The sequence below is a fragment of the Zonotrichia albicollis genome, chromosome 21, assembly GCF_047830755.1.
Source record: "Zonotrichia albicollis isolate bZonAlb1 chromosome 21, bZonAlb1.hap1, whole genome shotgun sequence".
NCBI classification, from domain to species: Eukaryota; Metazoa; Chordata; class Aves; order Passeriformes; family Passerellidae; genus Zonotrichia; species Zonotrichia albicollis.
This window is the reverse complement of record NC_133839.1, coordinates 3,467,898-3,493,494: the sequence shown is the minus strand read 5'-3', so window position 1 is coordinate 3,493,494 and position 25,597 is coordinate 3,467,898. Positions and strand designations below refer to the sequence as shown.

General features: G+C 49.7%; 1 protein-coding gene across 4 annotated transcripts in view; it reads right to left on the bottom strand.

The window, feature by feature from the left end:
• Positions 1–25,597, bottom strand: part of LOC102068108 (uncharacterized) — an 87,053-nt gene that overhangs the window by 50,446 nt on the left and 11,010 nt on the right. For all 4 annotated transcript variants that reach the window (XM_074555988.1, XM_074555985.1, XM_074555987.1 and 1 more), the window contains exons 2-6: positions 5,702–5,849; positions 4,961–5,119; positions 4,303–4,498; positions 3,540–3,677; positions 1,352–1,393 (exon numbers count right to left, since the gene is read on the bottom strand). In XM_074555988.1, coding sequence (XP_074412089.1) covers positions 1,352–1,393; positions 3,540–3,677; positions 4,303–4,498; positions 4,961–5,119; positions 5,702–5,849 — 683 coding nt within the window. The remainder of the gene's footprint in view (positions 1–1,351; positions 1,394–3,539; positions 3,678–4,302; positions 4,499–4,960; positions 5,120–5,701; positions 5,850–25,597) is intronic.

Here is a 25,597-nt window from a genome sequence, read left to right as displayed (position 1 = left end):
AATCTCAACGCCAAAGATTCCAAGGCGTCTCTGCTCCTTATTAAGTGCTTGAAAAATAAACTTGTCCCAAATCCAGAATATTGTTCGTTTTCCCCTGCAGACCTATGAATTTCAGCACTTTCCTTGTTATGGCAATGTCTTGCCAGGATCTGGAAGAACCTACAGGTGGGAATTACACCCCAGAGAGGATCCAGCAGGATGGCAGAGCCCTTCCATAAGTGGAGATGACCTTCCATTAGTGCCCAGGAAAGGTGATTTTGCCACTTCAGTTCAGTACAAACCCACAGCACATCCCCCTGAGCTGCTGAGCCCAGAGCAGATCCAGCTGCCAAAGGCCACTTGGACAGTTCCAGTTTGGAATTATCCAGGTGTAGCCAGGCAGTGGAAGCCAACTGAGAGAGGAGAGACTGTCCCCAAAGAGTAAACAGGCAACAGGAGGATGAGGGGAATGAACAACTCCAGCTGTTCACACACACACAAATCTCAGTTTGCTGTTGGGTTTTCCCCTCAGTGTGACCGTGTTCACAGGGGTCTGAGGATGAGGGAAGAGATGAGGATCTGACTCCATGTTTCTGAAGGCTTGATTTATTATTTTATTTATGATATATATTACATTAAAACTATACTAAAAGAATAGAAGAAGGGATTTCATCAGAAGGCTAGCTAAGAATAGACTAAGCAAGAAAGATAAAGGTTTGTGGCTCAGACAGAGTCTGCACCAGCTGACTGTGATTGGCCATTAATTAGAAGCAACCACATGAGACCAATCACAGGTGCACCTGTTGCATTCCACAGCAGCAGATAATCATTGTTTACATTTTGTTCCTGAGGCCTTTCAGCTTCTCAGGAGGAAAAATCTTAAGGAAAGGATTTTTCATAAAAGATGTCTGTGACACCCTCAGGATGTGTTTGCCTGGACTTGAACAACAAAGCTTGGCTAAAAACCCCAAATAAAGCAGGAACATAAGGCCAGCCTCAGTCAGAGCACTCCCTTATGTCCCCAGCACACGCACAAGAGCTGGGGACACGCTCCAGGCTCCAGCTGGGGAACAGCAGCTCCAGCAAGGAGCTCAGCACCAGGAGCTCCAGTGGGATAGGGGGAGAACCACCCTTTCCCCAGCCCCAGATCCCAGGAAGCCATGCCAAGGAGGGCCCCCAAAGCACAACCACCCCTCCCAAAGGGAGCTCCAGCCCTTTCCAGCTGAGACAGAGTAGAAATTCTCCAGAATAACAGCCACAAAATCATCATTAGTGGCATTGTCTGGGTATTTTGGGTTTGCCTTGTTGCCTATTAGAGCCAGCCTGGGGGTGACAGCACAGGGACACAGGAAAGACAGTGCAGGAGCCATACCTGAGTAGATGAATCCTGGATTTCATTGGTTTCCTTTGGCACCTGGAGAGTTGGAGAGAGAGAAGAGAGAAAACATCACTGCCCAAGGACCAGCACTGCCCTCAGCATATGTTTATTGCTGGCTCCAGGACTGAGGAACTGCCTCTGCTGGCCCAGGAAACATCCAGGGAATGCTCAGTGGGAGCCAATCCTTCCCAGCAACATCAGTGAATGGCTTCTGATCAAACCTCTCAAGAGTCTGGGTGGGTTTTTTGCAGTTTCTGTTGATCTGGAAACTCCTCAGTCCTGAGGAGGGCCTGTTACCATTATATTTTTTGAAAAATCTTTTTGCCCAGGATTTTTTCCTGGGAAGCTGAGAAGCTTTAGAGAAAAATGAAAACAATAATTATTTGATTTGCTTTTCTTGTGTTTTGCTGTTTTGGAATGTGTTTGGAGATTGTTTACCCACAGGTGATTGTTCCATTGGATTCTGCTGGGAGTTGTTTTCACTCTTTGGCCAATCAAGGCCAAGCTGTGTCAGACCTCTGGAAAGAGTCAGGAGTTTCCATTATTATCTTTTTAGCATTCTGTAAGTATCCTTCTGTATTCTTTAGTATAGTTTAGTATAGTATTATTTAATATAATCTCATAAAATAATAAATTAGCCTTCTGAGAACATGGAGTCAAATTCATCATTCCTTCCAACAACAGGGATTCCAGAAAACACAAAAAGGGCCAGCAAGGGATGGGAACTGGAGAGTCCCACCTTCAGGCAATTTACTGATGCTTAAAGTGAAATTTTCTGCTTGATGGGTGACACCCCAGAGCCATTCATGGAAGAGCTCCAGAACTAGGGACAACAGAGGTTTCATTTTGGGGTTACCAGGTGCTGCACTGGCCCCTCGGGGTTACCCTGGCCACTCCTTTGTCCCCTAGAGCAGGAGGTGACCATCTCTGTGTCACACTCAGCCAGCTCCTCAATCCCTCATCAGCAGGGCTTGCCCACAAACCCTCCTCTTCAAATCACCAACACAACCCAACACAGCCCATGCAGGGCTGTCCCAGTGCCACCACTCCCTATTCGCTGCCTGGACGTGCTGGCTCCAGCATCCCAAAGGAATCCCTGGGCAGGGGCCAGGCAGGGCAGTGCCCCATGTTCCCTCCCTTGGCACTGCCCTGTCACTCTGCTTTTTAAGATTTTCTAAGCCTTCTGATGTTGACATTCTTGTAGTGAACTTTCTCACATGCTTTCTGTAAACAACTCATTGTTTTGCATTCCTTTATGGAAGAGGAGAACGTTGATAGACTATTGGTTTGTCCAGTGTCATTGGAGAGGTGGCACTGTCACCCTCCAATCCACTGTCACCCTTGGAAAACTATAAATGTTGGAGTCAGAAAATAAACTTCCCTTTTCCTTCACCTTAAGAACAGCACTGTGTGCTTGTGGTTTTTCCTGTCCTATAGTGACACTGCCCTGTCCCAGCTGCTGTCCCAGCTCCTCCCCAGCCCACAGACATGGGTTACACACCATGGGCAGGCTTGTGCCAGGCACTGACATCCAGCACTCGCCTCTCTCCAGCTTTTTCCAGGCTCCTATGAAGCACTTCCTATGAAGGTAGCTGGCCCAAGATGTGAGGAATTTTCCCTGGGCCAGCTCCAGCTCCTGAGGAAAGCCTGTGTGCTTGATGTTTTGGGGGATTTATGATGAGATCTGGGATTTTTGACACAGATATGGTTGTTGGAAATGTGTTAAATGCTGCAATGAGGGCAAAGTCCCCCAGATTTCCATTCTCCAGCAATGCTGGCAGGACAGAGGGACAGCTTCAGGAAGGATGATGTACCTAAGGATGCAATGCTGCTGGGAGTGGGCAGGGATTCCAGAGTGGTGTCCAATGCCCAGGGACAGCTTTACCTCCTCTCAGCAGCACAGCTCCAGCTGCAGCATTACTCAAAGCCACCCACAGGAGCACATCCAGTCACAGCCACCCCCAGGCTTTCCCTGCATCCCAAACTCTCCCTTTAACTCACTCTCCTTGGCACCAAGCCCATCTGTGACTTGAAGGGATGGAAAAGAACCACCCCATCCCAAACTGGAGATCCCAGCAGTTCCAGACAACGCCCTGGGTTGGGCCTTTCCTTGGGATGGTGTGGCACTGAGGAAAAGCTTGGCCCAGCAGTCCCTAAATGTGTCAGCTGTCCCCAGGCACACCTGTGGCCAGGCTGCTGGGAGCTCCCATGGGATCCTGTGGAGGCTGAAGGAGCCTGGGCAGGTCGAGTTGTAGCTGTGGCACTGCTCAGCAGCTGCTGCTGGGTCCCCCATCACGAAGGTGAGCTGTTGGAGAGCACCCTGGAAGAGACAGAAACCAGAGTTTGTGCTCCTGCTTCTTCCAAAGGTCTGGAAGGCCTGCAGGGAAGATCATCTCCAGCTTCTCATAGCCAGGGATTTCTTTAGGGGATGGTTTGGCAATGAATGTTCCCTCTGCAGCTTCAGGAGTTCCATGCAAAATGTCCCAGGGTGCTCCAGCCTGGCCTTGGGAACTGCCCGGGATCCAGGGGCAGCCCCAGCTGCTCTGGGCACCCTGTGCCAGGGCCTGCCCACCCTGCCAGGGAACAATTCCTAATTCCCAATATCCCATCCAACCCTACCCTTCGGAAGTCTGAAGCCATTGGGCACACTTCCCCAACCAGATCTTTCCATGCTGACTGCACAGAGACTTCTCCACATGGTCCAAGTCATGGCCAGCACCAAAGAATGAGTGGAAATCAAGCCAGAGGCGACCTCGCTGCTGCCCTTGTGCTGCCCCGACCCAAACCCAAGCCCCCTACACAATTCCAAGCCTTTCCTAAGCTCATCCTGCTCAAGCATGGAAATAAATGTTGTTTTGGGAGGAGAAGGTGATGGAAATGGATTCCATCAGAAGGAACTTGCAGCCTCATTCACACAGGTAGAGCAGACCCTGCCCAGCTCTCACCTTAAAGGGGATCTCGAAGGACTCGATGAGGCCTCCAATGATGATCAGCCCCTCAGTGTTCACTCCCATCCCAAAGTGGTTGGACCAGCTGACTCTGTCCACCAGCCGACAGTCCACGTGCAGCTCCAGCCTCTCCAGGGAGATGCTGAGAGCCACCTGGTGCCAGTGCCCATCGCCCAGGAAGGACACTGGGAACCTGAGGGGAAGGGAGGAGACACAACAGGAAACTTCCCACACCTGATACAGGAGCAAGCTTCACCCCTCAGCAGCTCCCAGGGTCCCTCAGGTGTCCATCCTCAGTGCAGACACAAGCAACAATCCAAGAGTTCTTACATCACTTGTTTCCAGTGGATTTGGGGATGTCTACAACCACTTGAGGCATCTGAGAAATGAGTGGGGTTTCGGTTTTGATTGATTCCCAGGGATCTGAACCTTTTTGTTCTTTGCTTTGTTTCCCAGAGCTACATCATTTTGGCAGAGTGGAGCTTGGCAGTGACAACCTGCGCCAGGTCTGAGGGACATCACCTTCCTTCAGCTGAGGGGAGCTCAGCACTGCCCAAAGGCCAACAGAGAGGGAAAGCCTGACCCTGGGCCTTGGAAGGGAGGAAGGGAAGGAAGGGAAGGAAGGAAGGAAAACAGCCCCTGGGCTGGGACTTACTCATAATGTCTTCTCCTCGTGGTGACAAAGACCAGGGCGTAGGGGTTAACCCTGATCTGGAAGAGCACGCGGCTGCGGTGGCTCAGGATGGTCACCAGGCTGGTGTCCTCCTTCAGGGAGTACCTGAGCTTCAGCAGCACGCTCAGCTCGTCTGCAAACCTGGTGGGAAGAGGGGACACGTGCCATTGTGCAGCTGCTGCTGCTGTGTCACCATCAACTGAGCCCTTAGGATAAAAAAATCCGAGTCACGGCACAGATGAATGAGTGAGAAGGAAAAATAAAGGGAGAAAAGAGCCAACAATTGTTTCAGTTGAGAGGTTCAAAGAGAAGCAGCCAGGCCTAAATTAGCACTGCTAACACAACCTCAGCATGGGGTGATGGGGCCATGCCAAGGTGTCCTTCCTGCACCCAGCCAAGAACGATCAAAGAACCCCAGAATGATTTGGGTTGGAGGAAACCTTCAAGCTCATCTCATCCTGTCCCTGCCATGGCAGGGACAGCTTCCACTGCCCAGGCTGCTCCAAACCCCATCCAACCTGGCCTGGGGCACTTCTGGGGACAGGACAAACTGTTCCAAAATGTAAGAAATGAAGGAAACTCTGAGCTCAGAGCAGAGAATGGCTGAGTTATCTCCATGTCACCATGGAATGGGCTCTCCAAGGAACTCCTCAAACCAACAGCCAAGCCTTAGATGTTTTTTGAGCCCCAGCACCCCTTTCCCAGCCCCTGGAGGGAGGTTACCTGTCCCCAAAGGCCTCCCTGGTGGGCATGTTGAGGGTTGCATACTGCCCGATCTCCAGGATCCTGCACTTGCTGTGGTCGTAGCCAAAGGAAACATTGCTGAGGTCCCGGGCATGCAGAGTGATTTTGTCCAGCAGGTTCACCTCATCTGCATTAGGAAGAAAGAGAGAGATGCTCAGTAGGCTCAGAAACCTCCACTACAGGGCTCTGCTCTGTTTATTCTCCAGTGAGAGAACAACAGACAAACTGGACAACAGACAAGACCTGCAGGAAGAAGAGTGTCAACTTGGGAAAATTAAAATTCAGTGCACAAATTCAGCAGACTCAGACCACAAAAACCATGCAGACAACTTCACAAACAGCCAGGTGAGATTTTTGAATCACAACGTGAGTTTGGAGGCCACGGTCCCAAAGGTAGGAAGCGCCATTCCTTCCCCAGCTTCACAACCACAAACCTGGGATGCTCAGGGATGTAAAGGACACAAATGCCCCAAACCACAAGCCCTGAAGCAGCTGGGTACAGGAATCCTACTCATCCTTTCCCAAACTCCCCTGTTGATGCTGTAAATAAAGAATTGGACCAAGGAGTGGGAGGAAGTCTCTGCGTCCCTCAGCATGTCCTGACCAGAGGGTGGGGACACCCCTCTCTGCCCAAAGTGGGGTTCAGCCCTGTCACAGGGTCAGGAATTCCAGTGGGAATCCCAGGAAAGAAAGGATCCACTCTCAGAATGTGCTGTGAACTTTTGAGATGGTTTGAACAGGGGAGAGCCCCTGCCCTGGCCTGTTTGGCATCACCATGAGAAGCTTTTCACTCTCCTGGTGAGCAGACTTTCTCTTCCCAAGTTCTCCTTTAACTGAAGAATCTTTGAGCTACAGGAATACCTGAGGAAAAATTTTGTTTTAAATTTTTAAATTTTTTAAACGTGTTTTAAATCCTCAAGGTTTCTTCTTCCTCTCTATTAGCAAAAAGACTTGCAGACCTTAGACATCTAAAACCAGATCCCTCCAGTGCGGCAACAACGCTGCCACCAGCAAGGAGTGGGTGTAAGAGCCTGAAGGAGGGATGAGGGACTCCAGGGGCTCTCCAAAATGCAGTTTATTGTATCCAAGATGTCACAGCAGCCCAGGGTGGTGGGTGACAGAGCTGTGCCCACAGCTGTCAGCTCCAGCTGCAGGCAGGCCTGGAGACCCTTTGGTTTTGGTTACAATGCATTATAGACTTTTCTTTGCTGAGCATCTTCATACAGCAGAACCAATCTATACCTTAACTATTACCTATAGCCCATCATAACTACTGTAATTACCATATTCATGTTACTGTTCTCCAATCACTAAAAGTCAATACATTACAGTTTAAGCTAGAAGTTGTTTTTCAGTTTTCTTGCAGTGGAAAATTCTGAGACCTTTTTTCTACTTGCAACTTTGCTGACTTGTTTGCCTGTGCTCTCTTTCTGCTTGGTAAAAACATCTTCTTGTTTGAGGTGGGTTTATCCTTTGCTCTAAGCCATAAAAACCCCTTCTAACCCACACACCCTTTGCCTCCTTGGTTATCCAGTGAGGCTGGCTCAGCAATTCTTTTCTTCTATATCAAAACTTGCTTCCATCTCTATTCCTTCATCAGACTCAACATTTAAAAATCTTTCTGCTAAGCACACATATCTGTGAGACTTTTTTGTCAAACTTTCATTCTTCCCAACACCTGGGGACAAGGGGCAGGCTCAGATCACCAGCCCTGGCCCAGCCCTGCAGGATCACTCCAGATCTCACAGTTCCTTTCCTGGGATGGTCTGGACAATCCCACTCCATGATTTGTCAGTGGGAGTTGTGCCAGCACCATCTGCATGAGCATCTGCCATGGCTTGGGAAGCATCCAGCCCCTTCACTCCCTGGAATTCCCGCTGAGGATGAGGTGTGAGATTGATTTGAGGGCAGACAAACAGCCCCGGGCACGCTGCGACCTGCCAGGAGAGATCCACAGCCAGAGAGGCAAAATAACAAATCAATCAAGCAGAAAACAGCTTTGATCTGCTTCAGACACTCGCGTGTCACTCCTGACACCACCTCCTTGGAAGATTCTGCACGGGAAAGAGCCCTGTGATGGGAAAGGGGAAGGAATGGAGGAGATGGGGCTGTTTGGGGGGAGTTGGGATTTCAGCTGGGATTTCTCCAGCTCCCCACATGGGCACAGCATCCACTGGATTCCAGGCAACCTCTAAAGCTCTGCAAAATGAAGGTGCAGCAGCTTTTGGCAGCAGGAACACCAAAAAACTGGGAGCAAGCCAGAGGGTGCAGGGTTGAGCCCCTGGGAGCCCTGACCAGCCAAAAACCCCCAGAGGCAGAGCCAGCAGAGTTTATCAGCACAGCACGGGAATTAACCCAACAGCAAAGAGCTCACAGAGGGGAAAACACCAGGAATGTTTGTCCCTTTCAGCCCCAAGCATTTTTGGGAGTGACTCCCTCACTGCTGGCATCAATGGATGTGCCAGGACCTGCACAATTCCATCTCCAGGGTTCTGGAGATCACAGGCACTGAGAGATCTGGGTCCTGCCAGGGATGTGATTCCCACACCTGCTGCAGCTGGAACTGATGCCTTGTGCAGGCTGACCTAGAACAGAGGCTGGACAGAGCTAAAGAATAAAGCAGCTGCTCCCAGGAGCTGCTGTGGGGAGCTGGGGCAGCCCAGGACAGGCACAGATTCCAACGGGGAGCAGCCCAGGCAGTGCCAGCCCCTGGGGAGATGCTCCACAGGCAATCAGGGATCAGGTGCAGATCCCTCCTGGAGCACAGTCAGTGGGAAGGGGAAGCACAGGCAGAAGCTGGCATGGAAACCAGGCTGCAGTCAGGTGTGGAGTCCATCCAAGGGCAGAGATGGGACAGAGAGCAAAAGGACAAGGAGAGAAATTCAGTCCAGAGATAGTCCATGGCCCATCCAGGAGGCAAAGATCCCCACCAGAGCTCAGGCCAGGGCTGAGGGCACAGGGCTGGGCTTAAATGGGGCTGCTGGGATGAGCTGGGGGTCCCAGGTGAAGCTGCTTGGGGTCACTAAAGCCCATTGGTGCTCTCAGATGGGTTTCAATAGTGACTCTCCACCATCCCATCCCATCCCATCCCATCCCATCCTATCCTATCCCATCCCATCGTGCTCCCTGAGGGATACCCCCAGCTGCAGACACAGAAAAGTGACCACCCATATTCTCCTTTGGCTCATTTAAATGTGTGGAAATTCCACTGAGCTTTACTTTCTCCCTAAAAGAGGGAAATTAAGGAAAATTATATTAAACAGTCAAAAACTGGGGCCTTGGAGAGCTCCTAGCAGGGTCTGTCAGGCTGAGTCATTTCCCCTGGATGTGGCACTGGCTGGAACCTGAAATAACAGGGCTGGCCAAGCCTGGGGACAAACCCAGGGGACAGCCCTGGCTGGGGAATGGAGCCCATGACCTAATGGGCCTCTCCTCCCTCTAACTGCTGAGTGCCTGATGGAAATGTCCTGCCAGGACTCTGCTTAGGATCACTCCAAAATGCATCAGCGAGGCTGGGACATCACAGCTCCAGATTTAACCAGGAAGGTTCCCTGCATTAGGTGATGGAAAACCAGGGCTCCATGCTGGGCCTCACACCACTGACACCAGCACCAGGCATCCAAACCAGCACAGCCCCCCTGCTCCACCTCCCCTGAAATCCCATGGCCATGGGGAGATGTTGGAGGCTGTGTAGGAATGGGCTCCTGGTCAGACTCTAAAATTAAAGTCAGTTTTCATTATTATCTTTTTAGCATTCTGTAAGTATCCTTGCAATATATATATACTAAGTATCCTTAGTATAGTATTCTTTAATATAATATAGTATTATAACATATTATAAATATATTATATTTAATATAATATGGTATTATAAAGTATTGTATTATTTAATATAATATAGTTATATTATTTAATATAATATAGTATTATAAAGTAATAAATTAGCTTTCTGAGTGCATGGAGTCAGATTCACCATTCCTGCCTTGTCGGGGCATTCCCTGCCGATCCAATAACTGCCAGTGCCACATCCACTCCCTGCTGCTCCCATTTCCCTCCCCATCCAAGCATCCCTTTGCAAGGGCACTCCAGAAGGCACCTGAGGTGAGCTTTGAGCTGCAGCACTCACAGCTCCCAGGGCTGATTATGCAACAGGATTTGAACCTCCTGCTCCGGAGAGCAGGGATAATTTGGGTCTGACCCCGTGGCTGCAAGTCCAGAGGGGCCAGAGCCAAGGCAGGAAGAAAAGGAACAAGGGCATTTCCCACAGAGGACACCAGAGCCATTATGGAAGAGTGAATGCAGGCACCCACCCACGGAGAGGACAGCGAATTCCAGGGGAGAGAAACCTGCTGGGAAGAAAGAGCTCGGCTGCACGCATTGTCTGGGCAGGAAAAGGGAGCACAGGTTCTCCTGGAGCTCATTACACACAGCTGCAGCTGTGCTGCCCCTCCTTTGTGCCTGCCCAGCACGGGGGGCTCTGCAGGGAGGGGATGGGGCTTCTGGGGATAAAGGCTGGGCAGGAGGAAGGGCTGCTGCAAGGAGGGATGACCCCCAGTAAGGATAAGCTGGGAAAAGTAGGGCAAGTGGCAGGAAAGGAAGGAAGCTTTGGGAGCAGGGGAGAGTTTCAGAGCTGCTGAAGGCACAGGGTGGGCACAGGAGTGTGGGAGCATCAGGGGTAGGACAGTGAGGATGGAGACGAGAGATCTCTGGAGCCAGGTTGTGGAATTTGGGGTTTATTGCAAAGGGCCTGGGTGCAGGGCCCTGCTGGGAGCTGCCAAACACTGCTCAGAGCAGGCCCCAAAGAGGGAGAGAGAGGTAAAGAGAGAGAAGGCAAGAGTGTGTTAAAGAGGATGAGAGAGTAAAAGAGAGGATCAGAGCACAAGATTCCTGTTACAATACAATGAATTTTCTTCTGGTCTTGGAACTTGGGGTTTATTGCAAAGGGCCTTGGGTGCAGGGCCCTGCTGGGAGCTGCCAGGCACAGCTCAGAGCAGGCCCGAGAAAAGTAAAGAGAGAGGTACAGAGGATGAGAGAGAGAGAGAGGATGAGAGGTAAGAGAGCGAAGTTCCCGTTACAATACAATAAATCTTCTTCTGTGTTGAATATTATAATTTTCACTAACCAATCCAGTACAACATACAACAGCATTTACATACAGCCTATAAGAATCATTACATCACCACACTGTGTTACATTTTAAACCCTACAAACTCCTCTTTGGGCCCCTTCTGCCAAGCTGTAGGGTCTGCTCTGACCCTTGGGCCTGTCTGCAAGCAGAGGGTGTTGTTCCATCAAAAGGGGATTACCTTCAGCTGGGCACACCATTGTTTTCCAGTTGTTCAGTAACTGAAGTATCTCAAAGCTTGCTTCCATCTCGCTTATAGTTTCTATGTTCTCAAAATCTTTTGCCAGGAAATCATATCTATAAGGCTTTCCTGTTTCATCCTCCCCAACACAGGAGTGTGCAAGGGGCAGCTCAGCCTTCATCTTTATCCTGCTCAGGGCAAATCCAGCTCTCCAAGCCGTGAGCCAGCATGGAAATCTCATCCCATTAACTGAGGAGAGAGGTGTGGGAGGTTGTGTGCTGCCCTTGTGGGGCCATGGGGAGGGTTTGGGACAGGGGAAGGGTTTGGGGCATGGACAAATCAATATCCTGGAAGCTGAGCAAGGAGACCCCTCTGAAGGAGGGAAGGGCTGGGGGGAGGCCCACAAGGACCAGCTGCTCTGCAGGATTTGGTGGCCTTGCTTGATTTGGGGTTTTTTAATAGGAAATGAAAAAATAAGCCACTTTCAACCTTTCCAAGATGTGCTGAGGGATCACAGAATCATGACATTGTTGGGTTGGAAGGGACCTTTAAAGGTCACCTCATCCAACCCCCCAGACCCCTCAGAGCTCCTCACCCATCTCCTTCCTGACAGCCCCAAGAGTTAACCCCACCCAGAGCTCCTGGTCCCGGGGGAGGTGCTCTGGTGTCACCCCAGCCTTGACACAGCCCTCACCCCCCAGGCCACACTCACACCTTGGCACATCTTCCATCCCCTGCTCTCATTTCCCCTCCAGATCCTCCTTTCCCTGCTCTGTGCATTCATCTCCTGCCCCTCCTGGAGCACTGACAGCTCCTGGGCTGAGTTCAAACCCTCACTTATCTCAAGTCAAACACCATGGAAATGATGTTTTATCCACATTCAGAGCTTAAAAGCTTTAGCTGGAGGGGCATTTTTATATGGTTTTCATTTAAATCCCCACACAACTGCTCCTCAACCTGTTCCTCACAGCAATTAAATTAATTACTGAATTACAGGGAGTCAGCATTGGAATTGGTGCACAATGCCTGTCCAACAGATTCTGTGGGATTCCTTTTGAATAAAATAAAAACATACCAATAAAATCTGTGTGACACTGAGTGGGGACAAGTGCCATAAACATTGGCCCTCACAGTAGCTCGTAAATAAATTTCTCTTTATTGCTTCATTGTCAAAGTAATTAACAGCAAATTCTCCAGTCTCTCCCAGCACCAGCTTTCCAAGAGCCTCCCTCTCTGTGGTTTTATAAATGTTTTATAGGCTTGGAAGACAAACAGAAATAAACACCAGAGCTGTGAAGGAATGATCCCAAAAAGCTGCTCTGGGTGGGTTGGACACCCCAGGCTGGGAAGAGCACCCAGCCAGGGTTTGTAGCCCTGATTTTCATCATCCTCTCCTTCTGATCACTGAATCCCAGAATCATTTTGGTTGGAAAAGCCTTCCAGGACATCATTGAGCCTGAGCTGTGCCCCATCCCCACCTTGTCCCCAGCCCAGAGCTCTGAGTGCCACCTCCTGGGACACCTCCAGGGATGGGCACTCCAATCCTCCCTGAGCGGCCCCTGCTGATGTTTAGCAATGTTTTCCATGGAGAAATCCCTGCTGATGTCCACCCTGAGCCTACCCTGGTCCAGCCTGAGGCTGTTCCCTCTCCTGCTGGAGAGCACATGGATATTGGCGTGCAAACAGCCCAAAAACTCCTGGGAATTGTCTGGATTTGAAAGATTCTAAGGTCAGGAGCACCAGGAGGTGCCTCCAGTCTGGCTCTGACAGGAGAGGAGAGGAGAGGAGAGGAGAGGAGAGGAGAGGAGAGGAGAGGAGAGGAGAGGAGAGGAGAGGAGAGGAGAGGAGAGGAGAGGAGAGGAGAGGAGAGGAGAGGAGAGGAGAGGAGAGGAGAGGAGAGGAGAGGAGAGGAGAGGAGAGGAGAGGAGAGGAGAGGAGAGGAGAGGAGAGGAGAGGAGAGGAGAGGAGAGGAGAGGAGAGGAGAGGAGAGGAGAGGAGAGGAGAGGAGAGGAGAGGAGAGGAGAGGAGAGGAGAGGAGAGGAGAGGAGAGGAGAGAGGATGAAGGGAAGGAAAAAGCAGCAAGGTCTCTGCTTCTCTCAGCCAGTTTGTCTTCCAAGCCTATAAAACATGGGGTTGTGTTTTATAAAACCAGCAAAACCAACACCAGAAACTACAAAAGGTAGAGGTGAGTGAGGCAGGAACAGAGTGCCACTATAGGACACGAAATAACTCGACGTGGACACGCAGGTCTCTCAGGGGTAAAAGGAGACTTTTTCACTTCTGACTCTAACATTTATAGATTTCCAAAAGTGACAGCGGATTGGAGGGTGACAGTGCCACCTCTCCATTGACACTGGACAAACCAACAGTCCGTCAAATTTTTCCCCCTCCATAAAAGAATGCAAAACAATAAGTTATTTACAGAAAGTGTGTGAGAAAGTTCGTTACAAAAATGTAAACATCAGAAGGCTCAAAAAAACTTTAAAAATCAGAGTGACAACAGAGTGAATCTTTCCTGCTGGTTCCTCCCAGCTCCCTGCAAGCCAAGGATTTGCTGATCCAAAGGCAAAAGTTGTGTTATCAGGAAGTGGAGCTCAAATCCTTCCTGTGCTGGGAAGCTCTGGAGGATATTCCTGCAAGGAATCCCTGGGCACACAGAGCTTCCATTGAACTTTCTGATGTTTTGTTGAGCCTCAATTTCCACCTGAGGCAGGCTGGGCTGTGTTTGCACAGCCTGAGCTGTGTGCTGAGGCCACATGGGAGGAGCAGCGATGCTGAGCCAAGGTGTGCCTGTGCTCAGGTGACAGAGGGCTCTTGGCACAAGTGCCACCCTCCCTGGCTGCCCCCCAGCACTGATTCATTCCTGCCTGGCACATCTCCAGGGCTGGCAGGTTTATCTGCAGTCCCACAGCCTCCTCTGATGTGCCTTGACAAAGGAGGGGGCACATTCCACCTCATTTTCAAGCCATCCCCAGAACAAAAAACTTTGGAGCACTGTAGAGGACCCTGGAATTCCCACCTTTATGGACACACACTCAGCACCAGAAGGAGGAGCAGAGCAGGAGGGTTTGGGGTGCAGCCCATTTGCTGAAATGAGAGGAATTCCCAGGATGGGCTCCCTGGATGTATTTATTTGGATTTTCTCAGGCTGTAATCTCTCCCAGACATGTGTCTGCAGCAGCAGATAACACCAAGCCCAGCATTTCCCTGCTCACTTTTAACACTGCTGAAATAACCCAGACTGAGCCTCTGCCAAGGTTTAAAACAACTTCTCTGAGACAATGGAGAAACATTCATGGAGATCAGCTTGGAATGGAGAAGAGGGGGACCAAGGTAGCCCAAAAGTCATTTCCCATCATTTTGTAGCTTCATTGCAGAGTCCTGACACTGCATTTCCTGCTGGAAGGAATCTTTCTGCCTCACTCACCTCTACCTTTCATAGTTTCTGGTGTTGGTTTTGCTGATCCTGCTGGGTTTTGGTGAACAAAGGGGAGTTGGGAGTTAAATCAAACCCTTCCAGATGCTTCCCTTCCCACAGCTGATGGGCAGAGGGGCTACAGCTCCTTGTCCTGATCCTCAACACACCCCTACGCTGTTTGTACAGCTCAGGCTGTACAAACACACCCCAGCCTGCCTTAGGAGGAGTTTAAGACTCCACAAAACATCAGGAAAGCTCAAGAGGAGGAGAATGGAAGCTCTGTGTGCCCAGGGATTCCTTGCAGGAATATCCTCCAGAGCTGCCCAGGGCAGGAGGGACTTGAGCTACTCCCATATCTTTGCCTGAGAGCCTTTTAGTTTCAAAATTATAATAATTCAGAGGGAGGGGGTTTACATTTTCCATTTCAGGGGAGGCTCCTGCCTTCCTTAGCACACACCTGTCTGTTCAAACCAAGAGAGCAGCACAGCCTGGGGCAGAGCAATGAATAAAAGAAAACAAGAAAGAGGCAGAGCAGCAGAGCAGGGCAGCAGCACCAGCCCTGGCCTTCCCCTCCTGCTCCCTTCAACACCGCTCCCAAGAATAAAAAATTAAATTAAAAATGAGTGTTTCCCAGCCTAACAAGCTGCCATTTCACAGCCAAGCAGAGCTCAGATTTTCACCCCAGGCAAAACATGTGCACATTTGTGATTCACTGCACACCGGCGGCTGCCAGGTTTCTGTACAAACGATTGAATTGTTGCGGTTTCAACCTTGACTCAACTCCCAAACGCTCCTCCAAGCTCCTCTGACAGAGCTCATCACCTCCCACCTCTCCCCCACCACTGGTATTTTTACACCCAAATTATCTCTGGGTGCCTGGGAGCCTTCAGATCCCCTGAGGAGCCGCTGCTTCCCGGGATGTGGGAGTCACTGAGAGCCCCAGCCAAAAGATTTTGCTCTTGTAAACTCCTTTCACCAGCTCAGGCTGAGCCCACAGTGCTGGAACCTGAGAGCCAGAGCTCAGGAGCCTGTGGGCAAATAAACAAACATCAGCCAGGGTTTTATTCATGTGCAGAGAAGCTGCCAGAGCCCAAAAATGGAGCTGGAGGCACCACATTGCCAAGCCCCAGGAGGGGCTGAACCCTCTGGAGCTCCATGGGCCACATCCTGGGCTGGGGAGGCTCCACAAATTGGGAATTTGGGTGAGGATGAGCATGGATGGGGCTGGAGAAGCTTCCAGCATGGATGAGATCCCACAGAGTGTCAGAACTCAGCACATCCCTCTGGATGTCCAGAGTTGCTGAGGACCCTGCTGGGGGGCTTGGAGAATCTGGCATGCTGCCCAGAGCACCTGGGGATTTGATTTTGACCCCTGGAGCAAGTTACCAGCTTTGTATGAGGACATGAAAGTCACACAGGTTTGAATGGTGTAATAATAAAATATGCACAGGGTGAAAATGTGGATTTTAGGATTTTTGGTGTGGGGGTTATGGGGACAAGATGGAGGAACTTGGGTGTGTCTAGCCCTTCTTCTTCTCCTTGTTCTCCATTTTCTGCAATGATGTTGGCACTTTGGGATTGGTTTAGAGTAGAAGTGCACTGTCTAACACAGGTGATAGGTATTGGGAATTAAGTGTAAATATGTTACATGCAGTTTGTAGTATAAAATACCAACACAGAGTGCCTGTGGCTGCCCTGCTGAGCAGATCTCAGCTGAGCAGAAAGAAAATTTTATAGATAAGAATTAATAAACAACCTCAAGACTGAAAAGCAAAGAGTCCAGACTCGTTCTTCAGTTGTGCAGGCCAAAGCAGAGACACCCTGCACATCTGGGGCAGCAATTATCAACAGCAACCCAAGAACAGAGGACACGCTCAGCAGGAGGACGTGCACCTTTATGCAAAATTCCCTTGCTGCATGTGGGCTCCTCCATCCCTTTTTCCTCTCCAGTGTTCAAAATCCTCATCTTCCCCTGAAAAACTTCCTATCCAAGGCCTGGCTCATGCCCATTCCTGTATTTTCTGCTTCAGAGGCTGCCTCACAGCATCCCACCAGCAATAATGATTTCCCAGCTCAAACCAATCTTCCTTTCTCTGTTTCTTCACTAACCTAAAGAATTTCCCAGAGGGTTTTTTTATTCAGTAAAACCCAGAGGAAAATCTATTTTTTCCCCCTCAAAATTGCAGTTTTTGAGGATTATTTATCACAAGTGAAGCTGAGAAGAGCCCAGGTCAGACAGACTCCCCCATCCCACTGCCTCTGCAAGGATTTGGGTGGATTTGGGGAGAGCCCCAGACAAGTCTTGTTTGAACAGCAGAGATGTCTCTGCCTTGTAAAAAAAATATATATATAAAAATCTGCTCTTCATTCCTCCCTCTGCCTTTGAGCAGGGGAAAACATTTGTTAGTGATTCATCACTTCCCTGAGCAGCCCAGACTGAGGAAAGGATGGATTTGGGATGTGGGGGAGCTCTCAGGGTTAAAGGGAATTGCTGGAGAGAAATCGTGTGTCAAACAGAAAACTTTCCCTGTATTAGAATTTAAAAAATAAAGGAAAATGAGTCACTTTGAGTCAGCCCAGAAATGAAAGGCTTCACCTCTGTGGATGAACTGCCTCTTTCTTGTTTTCTTTTATTCAGTGCAAGTTGACTTTAATTAACTGAAACTGTTTCAAAGTGAAAATTCAGTGTTATTTTTAACCCTGGAGATGACAGGACATTTCCTCCCTCCCCTAGTAAACCACTTTTGCGGTTTTTTAATTTTATTTTTTTCTTTTCACAAACCCCAGGAAACCCAACAGTTCTAAAAGGCTGGAGTTTCACTCCCACTTTCTGACTGGAAATTTTCCACCTGCTCAGACCCAGTTTCACCAGCCCTGCTTCAGCCTCCACCAAATCCACTGAGCTCCACACTCCTGAGCCCACCCTCCCTCAATTCCCTGTTCCTTTAGCTGGAAGGAACCAGCCTGAGGAACATCCCCAGGCATTCCCCAGAGGCATTCTCTAATGCCTCCAAATTCTTCTATTTCCTCCAATTCCTCTATATTCTTCTATTTTCTCTAATTCCTCTGTAGTCTTCTATTTTCTCTAATTCCTCTATATTATTCTATTTTCTATAATTCCTCTATAATATTCTTCTATTTTCTCCAATTCCTCTATATTCTTCTATTCCACATCATCTGTTCCAGTGCCTCAGAATTCTCTGGATTCTCTCATCTCTGACAATGCAGCCAATATTTTGCTGCATCTCCATTCCACCTCATTTTCAGGCCACCTCCAGAACAAAAAACTTTGGAGCAGTGAAGAGGAACCCTGGAATTCCCACCTTTATGGACACACACAGGTTGGAAAACACTAGGACATCACGTATAACCCACCCTGGAATACTGAATATAAAGAAGAAAACCTAAATCCATGAATCCTGGGTGGAAAATTAGGATTTTCTAAGCTAAAGCAGCATTTCACATTGTGCCCCCACAGTGCCAGGAATTATTTTTTAAGCTGTATTTTGTATTCAGTATCACAGTGGGAGAAATCCTCCTCCTACTGGAAGGTTTCAAGGGTTCTCTTTCCAAGACAATGAAACATTCCCAGCTGGTGAAAAGCAATCCTGGGCACCTGGCATTGGCTCTCAGTGCCAGGAAGGGAGAGAGCCATGGGGAGGTCAGGGGGGTTTTCCATGGATCCTGGTGTCCCCAAGGCTCTGTGAGCTGCCCTGCCTTGGATGGGCATCCCTGGGCATCCCTGGCAGCGCTGTCCAAAGGCTCCTGGAGCTCTGGCAGCACAGCTCTGCTCCTCACAGAAGGACAGAGCTTCTCTCCTTCTTTTTGAGAAAAATATCCCAAAAACATCCCTAAAAAACGAACCACTCTGCAAATCTCCCCGAGAGCCTGCAGTGCTGCAGACACCACGGGATGGCTGCTCCTGCTCCACACCTGCATTTCCTGAGGGCACAAACCCTCGCTTTCCTGTCCAAGTGCAGCAATTCCTGCAGGATTTATCCAGCCATTTATCCAGCAGGGCTCCTCCAAACCCACGGGGCTGCCTTTGTTTTGCAGTCATCAGATTAAATGTCCTGGAGATTGCTGCAGCAGCTCTCCTGCTGGGTTGGAGCAGCGTTCCAGCCTTCCCAGCACACTCCAGTGCTCTGGGAGCAGCAGGACCACGTGAAGGAATGGCTCTGCTGCTTTTTTCCAGGTTTGGAAGTGAAGCAAACAAAGAAAAGTAATGTGAAGAGCGGAGTTGGCATGAGCTGCTGTGCCATTACCATCAAACCTGCGGTAAAAGGAAGACTCCAAGGGATCAGCTCAGCTCTAAATATTGAATTGTTTTAATTCACTGACAGAACAAGGCTAAATCACACACCTGCAAAGCCCTCTCTGCCACAGCCAGGACACTGCTACAGGATGTGGGCAGGCTCAAAGACCTCTTCTCCATAAAATATTTGATTCCTGCATTTCAAGAGCCTGCCCAGCCCTCCTGAGTCCAACCATTCCCCCAGCTCTGCCAAGCCACCACTGACCATGTCCCCAAGTGCCACATCCAGGGATGGGCACTCCAAACCTCCCTGGGCAGCCCCTGCCAATGTTTAATCACCCTTTCCATGGGGAAATTCCTGCTGATGCCCACCCTGAGCCCAGCCTGAGGCCATTCCCTCTGCTCCTGTCCCTGTTTCCTGGAGCAGAGCAGGGACGGCAGGGATGTGGTCAGGATGTCTCTGGCTCATCTGGAGCTTGTCCTGGGCCTCTGTGGTTCAGCTGAGCCAGATCTGCTGGATTAGGGAATCAGCCAGGTGAGGGAAAACACACTCTGCTTTTGTGGCTGCCATGAATAAAACAGCAGCCAGCTTAGAACCCCAGGATCATTTAGGTGGGAAAAGGTTTCCATGATCATTGAGTCCAACCTGTGCCCAATCCCCACCTTGTCCCCAGCCCAGAGCACTCAGTGCCACCTCCAGCCTTTCCTGGGACACCTCCAGGGATGGGGACTCCAAACCTCCCTGGACAGCCCCATCTGATGTTTAACAACACCTTCTATGGAGAAATTCCTGCTGGTGTCCACCCTGAGGCCGTTCCCTCTGCTCCTGTCCCTGTTCCCTGGAGCACAGCCCGACCCCCCTGGCTGTCCCCTCCTGTCAGGAGCTGTGCAGAGCCACAAGGGCCCCCTGAGCCTCCTTTGCTCCAGGCTGAGCCCCTTCCCAGCTCCCTCAGCCTCTCCTGGGGCTCCAGACCCTTCCCAGCTCCCTCAGCCCCTCCTGGGGCTCCAGCTCTGTTCCTTTCCTTGGGAAGCAGCAATTCCCAGCAGTGGGGCACTCCTGGGCTGCTTTATCAGCCCATTTATCTCAGCTACTTCCAGCCCTATTCTGTTTCCAATCAGCATCCCCGACCTGCTCAGGCCTGTGGGAATTCCAGTAAAAGCCTGGAAGGAGTAGGGAAATGAAACAAAAACACATTGAGGGAGATTAAATGGGGAAAGGCAACTAACTGTGTGCTGTGGAAAGTAGCAGGGTTCATGTTCTCACATCTGCTGGGTGCAGAGCTGGGGGGCTGAGCATGGGGAAGGGGCGCCCCACAGCCAGGTTTGGGACTTGGGGGCAAGAATTGTTCTCCAGCTCTGGGAGCTGTGTGTGTGCCTCACAGCCAAATTTGGGAATTGGGGGCAGGAACTGTTCTCCTGCTCAAGGAGCTCTGTGTGTGCCCCACAGCCAGATTTGGCTGCAGGAATTGCTCTCCTGCTCAGAAAGCTCTATATAAGCTCCCTACAGCCAGGTTTGGGAATTGGGCGCAGGAATTGTCCCCCAGCTCAGGGAGCTCCATGTGGGCTCCTCACAGCCAGATTTGGGAATTGTTCTCCTTAGGGAGCTCTGTGTGACTTCCCCACAGCCAAATTTGGGAATTGGGGGCAGGAATTGCTCTCCTGCTCAGGGCACACTGTGTAAGCTCCCCACAGCCAGGTTTGGGTTCAGAAAAAATGGTTCTCCAGCTCAGGGAGCTCTGTGTGTGTGCCACACAGTCAGATTTGGAAACTGTTCTCCTTAGGGAGCTCTGTGTGAGCTCCCCACAGCCAGGTTTGGAAATTGTTCTCCTCAGGGAGCTCTGTGTGTGCCCCACAGTCAGATTTGGAAGTTGTTCTCCTCAGGGAACTCTGTGTGGGCTCTCCACAGCCAGGTTTGGGAATTGGGGCCAGGAATTGTTCCCTTGCTCAGAGAGTTCCATGTGGGCTTCCCACAGCCAGGTTTGAAAATTGTTCTCCTCAGGGAATTCAGTGTGTGCCCCACAGCCAGGTTTGGAAATTGTTCTCCTCAGGGAATTCAGTGTGTGCCCCTTGGGTGCTGCCCTGCCCAGGGCTCCTCCAGGCCACAGCAGCTCTGTCCCCACTCCTGAGGCACAACGACAGCTGGAAGGGAGCCCAGAGCCTTTAAAGGATCCCAAGTGGGGAGCAAATGATAATTGGGATTGTCTGCAGCTCCTTGGGAATCAGCTGGGCACAGGAAAGGCACAGGACTGAGGGGAGCAGCCCCATGTGTCCCACTGCCCCCAGAGAGCAGGGGAGGAAGGATAAATAAACAAAAAACCACCATCAGAGCAGGCAGAGCAGCAAGGGAGGTGATTGTGCCCCTCTCATAGACCCCATCTCTTACAGGGGTCCCCTCTGGTGTCCCCAGCCCAGGAAGGAGCTGGAGCTGCTGGACTGAATCCAGAGGAGGCCACAGAGCTGCTCCAGAGCTGCAGCCAGGCTGGGAGAGCTGGGGGTGCTCACCTGGAGAGGAGAAGCTGCAGGGAGAGCTCAGAGCCCCTGCCAGGGCCTGAAGGGGCTCCAGGAGAGCTGGAGAGGGACTGGGGACAGGGGATGGAGGGACAGGACACAGGGAATGGCTCCCACTGCCAGAGGGCAGAGCTGGATGGGATATTGGGAATTGGGAATTGTTCTCTGTGAGGGTGGGCAGGCCCTGGCACAGGGTGCCCAGAGCAGCTGTGGCTGCCCCTGGATCCCTGGCAGTGCCCAAGGCCAGGCTGGGCAGGGCTGGGAGCAGCCTGGGACAGTGGGAGGTGTCCCTGCCATGGCAGGGGTGGCACTGGATGAGCTTTAAAGTCCCTTCCAGCCCAAACCATTCCAGGATTCCATGAAAAAACCTTCCTTGAGTCAACATGGATCCAATCCCTACCAAGCTGCAGCAGAGCAATGTTCACAACCTGCTTTTGCAAGGGGGAAAATAAACACAGCAAATTAAAACCAACAGCACAGGAGTTGTTTTAATCAGCATCAGGAGGTCATTCCAAGGTGAATTCCCAGCCATGCCCTCTCCCTGTCCTGCTGCTCACACCTTCCTGGGGAGGAGATTTAATTTAGGGTTTTTTCCAACATGGGCAGGATCCTCTGGGCTGGAAATCCAATCCCAGTTCAGGATAAGAAGCACAGAGCCCTCGGAGCGGCTTTGGAGCTGCTTTGGGAGCACTCCCCACTTGCTGATGCACACCAAGACTGAATGCTCCAACTGCTGGGCTCATTAGCAGCCCCAAACCTCTCATTAATTAAACTTCCTGAGTCTCACAGCCATGGAGCAAAGCATTGGAAACCTGACTGCTCATGGTGCACAAAAACTGGACACAAAAAATTCAGAGCAATTTTTAAATTATTTATTATTTTTAAACTTATTTTTGGATTTTTTTGGTTTTTTGGGGTTTTTTTGAGGGGAAGAGTTAGGGGGCTTTTGGGGTTGGAGTTTTTGGGGTTTTTTGAGTTTTTTGTTTGTTTGTTTTTGTTGGTCTTTTTGTTTCCTTTTTTTTGTTGTTTGGTTGGGTTTCTTGTGGGTTTTTTGTTTCTTCTTTTTGTGTTTTTTTTGATGTTTTTGTTTGCTTTTTGTTGTTTTGGTTTGGTTTTGTTTGTTTGGGGTTTTTTTGTGGGTTTTTTTTGTTGTTGTTGGTGGTGGTGGGAGTTTTTTGGTGTTTTTTTTTTTTTTGTTCGGTTGGTTTTGGGAATTTTTTAGTTTTTTCTTTAGGCCAGGAGCTCATGATCCCATCTGGAAAATCATCCAGTCCCTCTCCATGCTCAGCAGTATGCCAGTGTTCATCCACCACACCCCAGCCCTGATGAAAGCTTCCATCTCCTCATTAACTCCAACACCAGGCTGGGCCGTGCCTGTCCCACTCCTGCCCAGCCCCAAACCCCTTCCCTGGCTACAGCATCACCTCAGGGATGGCCCCACAATGCCAGGTGGGGAATTCACCCCTGCAGTGCCCACCCTAGAGAGAAACCCCTCACCTTCCTCCACTGAGACACCTCCAGAAGGGCTCTGGGCAAGGAACAGCCCCAGAGAGACCCCACCCAGCTCCAGGAGCTGCTGAGATCGTGATCCAACCACCCCTGCCCACTGTGCCACCCCTACCCCAGCTGTGCCAAACTTTGTCACATTCACATTCTCTGAAAAATCCCTTCACCCAGGGTTTTTCTCCTGGGAAGCTGAGAAACCTCAGAGAAAAGGAAAACAATTCTTCCCTCATTTGCTTCTCCTGTGTTGTGCTCACGTGGAATGTGTTTGGAGATTGTTTACCCACAGGTGATTGTTCCATTGGATTCTGCTGGGAGTTGTTTTCACTCTTTGGGCAATCAAGGCCAAGCTGTGTCAGGACTCTGGAGAGAGTGAGGAGTTTTCATTATTATCTCTTTAGCATACTGTAAGTATCCTTTCTGCATTCTTTAGTATTGTATAGTATAGCTTTATTATACATTAGTATAGCATCGTTTTTAATATATTTATAAATATATTATATATTATATATTATATATTATATATTATATATTATATATTATATATTATATATTATATATTATATTACATATTTATATATGTCATTTATTTATGTATTATATATATTATATTTGTAATTATATTTATAAATATAAATATATATATTTATATATTTTATATATATAGCATAGCTTCTTTATATATTCTTTAATATAATATAGTATCATAAAGTAATAATTAGCCTTGTGAGAACATGGAGTCAGATTCATCATTCCTGCCTTCGTCAGGGCAGCTCACAAATACAATAAAACATCTCAGGGACCTCTTGGCTCTGTGGATGGAGGAATCCTCCCTGACACCCAGGGTCACCCATAGAAAAGGAGGAAAAGGAGGAAAAATCTGCTTTCCCTTTCCTTCATGGTCAGGAGAAGACAAAGCCATGAGGCATGGGGTCCTCCTGTGGGTCTGCAGCCCAGCCCAGGGAACATCCCAGCTGCTGCAGGCATCAGGGAGGGGTTCACCAGAACCAGAAGGGTTTCCTCTTCAAAATATCCCCTGAAATGCATTCTGGAAGCCAGGAGTGCACAGCAGCCAAGAGGGGATCAGGCTGGATCCATCCAGGACCACTCCTCACCCTGTGACACTCAAACTTTCAGCAGAGCCCCCAAACCCTTGTGCTGGAGGAACCTTTCCCTGAACAACTGAGAGGAGCAGGGATCCTGGGGCCACCCCTGTCCTTGAGGGGTCCCTTTGAGGGGGTGTCCCACCCACAGGGGTGTCCTGTGGGGGGATCCATTTGGGATGTGTGGAGAGGGAGCACAGCCCAGAAAGGAGCCTGGGAGGGCCTGGGCCGCACGTGCCTGCCAGATGCTCCTGTTTTGCAGGAGGGGAGCTGGGGGTCAGGGTCAGCAGCGATGCCTGCCCGGGCTCTGCAGCAGGGGCCGTGCAGGGGGGAGGCAGCCAGGGGGAGGAAATACCAGCCCGGGGGAGGGAAAGCCATCCCGGGTGGATTCCCGGTCACGTTTGCACATGTCTGGCTCAGGAGAGGCAGGAAGCAGCACGGCATGGGGGTCCCTGGGCTGAAGGGAGGAGGCAGAGCAGCCCCACACGCTGGGACAGCCTGGGATGCTCCTTCCTGCATCCCTGCCATGCCCTGGGGAGCTGCTTTGGGCTCAGCCTCCTCCCCCATGCTCCTTCCCTTCTTTCTCAATTCCCACAATTGCAATTCCCACAAATTGGACGAATCTGGAGCTGTCTCCGTGCCCTGGGAGCTCCTGGAGTGTGTCAGCCCTGCCTGCTTTGCCCGTTCTGGTATCAGTTGGCTCCTTGCCCTCGACAGGAGGAAGCTGCAGCCTCTGATGTAACCTCAGCTCCTTCTCCCCAAGGCTTCAGACCAAGCTAAACAAAACCAGACTCTGCAAATCTCAGGAACAAGAGCCCAGACACAAAGGAACAGTGCTGTATTTGTTGGGAATGTCCTGAGGAAGGCAGGAATGGTGAATCTGACTCCATGTTCTCAGACGGCTAATTTATTACTTTATTATACTATATCATATTAAAGAATACTACAATATACTATACTAAAGAATACAGAAAGGATACTTACAGAATGCTAAAAAGATAATAATGAAACCTCATTACTCTCTCCAGAGCCCGGACACAGCTTGGCCCTGATTGGCCAAAGAGTGAAAACAACTCCCAGCAGAATGCAATGGAACAATCACCTGTGGGTGAACAATCTCCAAACACATTGCACATGAGCACAGCACAGGAGAAGCAAATGAGATCAGAATTGTTTTCCTTTTCTCTGAGGCTTCTCAGCTTCCCAGGAGAAAAATCCTGAGCAAAAAAAATTTTTCAGAGAAAATGGAAATGCCACAGAACAGCTCTGGAATTGCCACTCCTGTCCCCACATGTTGGAACCCTGAGAATTTTAAAATTTCTGTACTGATAGGTATTGGTTCTTAAAACAGCACTACATTTGGCTTGAGGCTGTAGAGAAATCTTCTAAAATTGAATGATAAATCTAAGATTACAGGTGTGTAGTTTAAATAGAAGTGTGTAATATCATACAGCAGAAACCTTAGAGTTTAAAGTTTAGTAATGTATATAAGGTAAAACGGAGATTTCAGAGTAGTAACTGCTCTTTCTTCTTTATTTTCCTCTTTATAGGTTTAGGTAGTATTGTGTAATTAAATAAAAAGGTCTACATTGTGAGTAGATTGATTATTAAGTCAAAAGTATGATATGAGTGATTGATTATTAAGTGAAAAGTAAAAATAATTTAAGTATCATTTCCTAATTTGTTTATCCCTAAAAGACTTTGTAGAGAGAGATAGACAGCTCTGTTATATAGTTTGTAAGAGAGGTGCTGTAGAACTCACAATTTGTGAGACTGTAATAT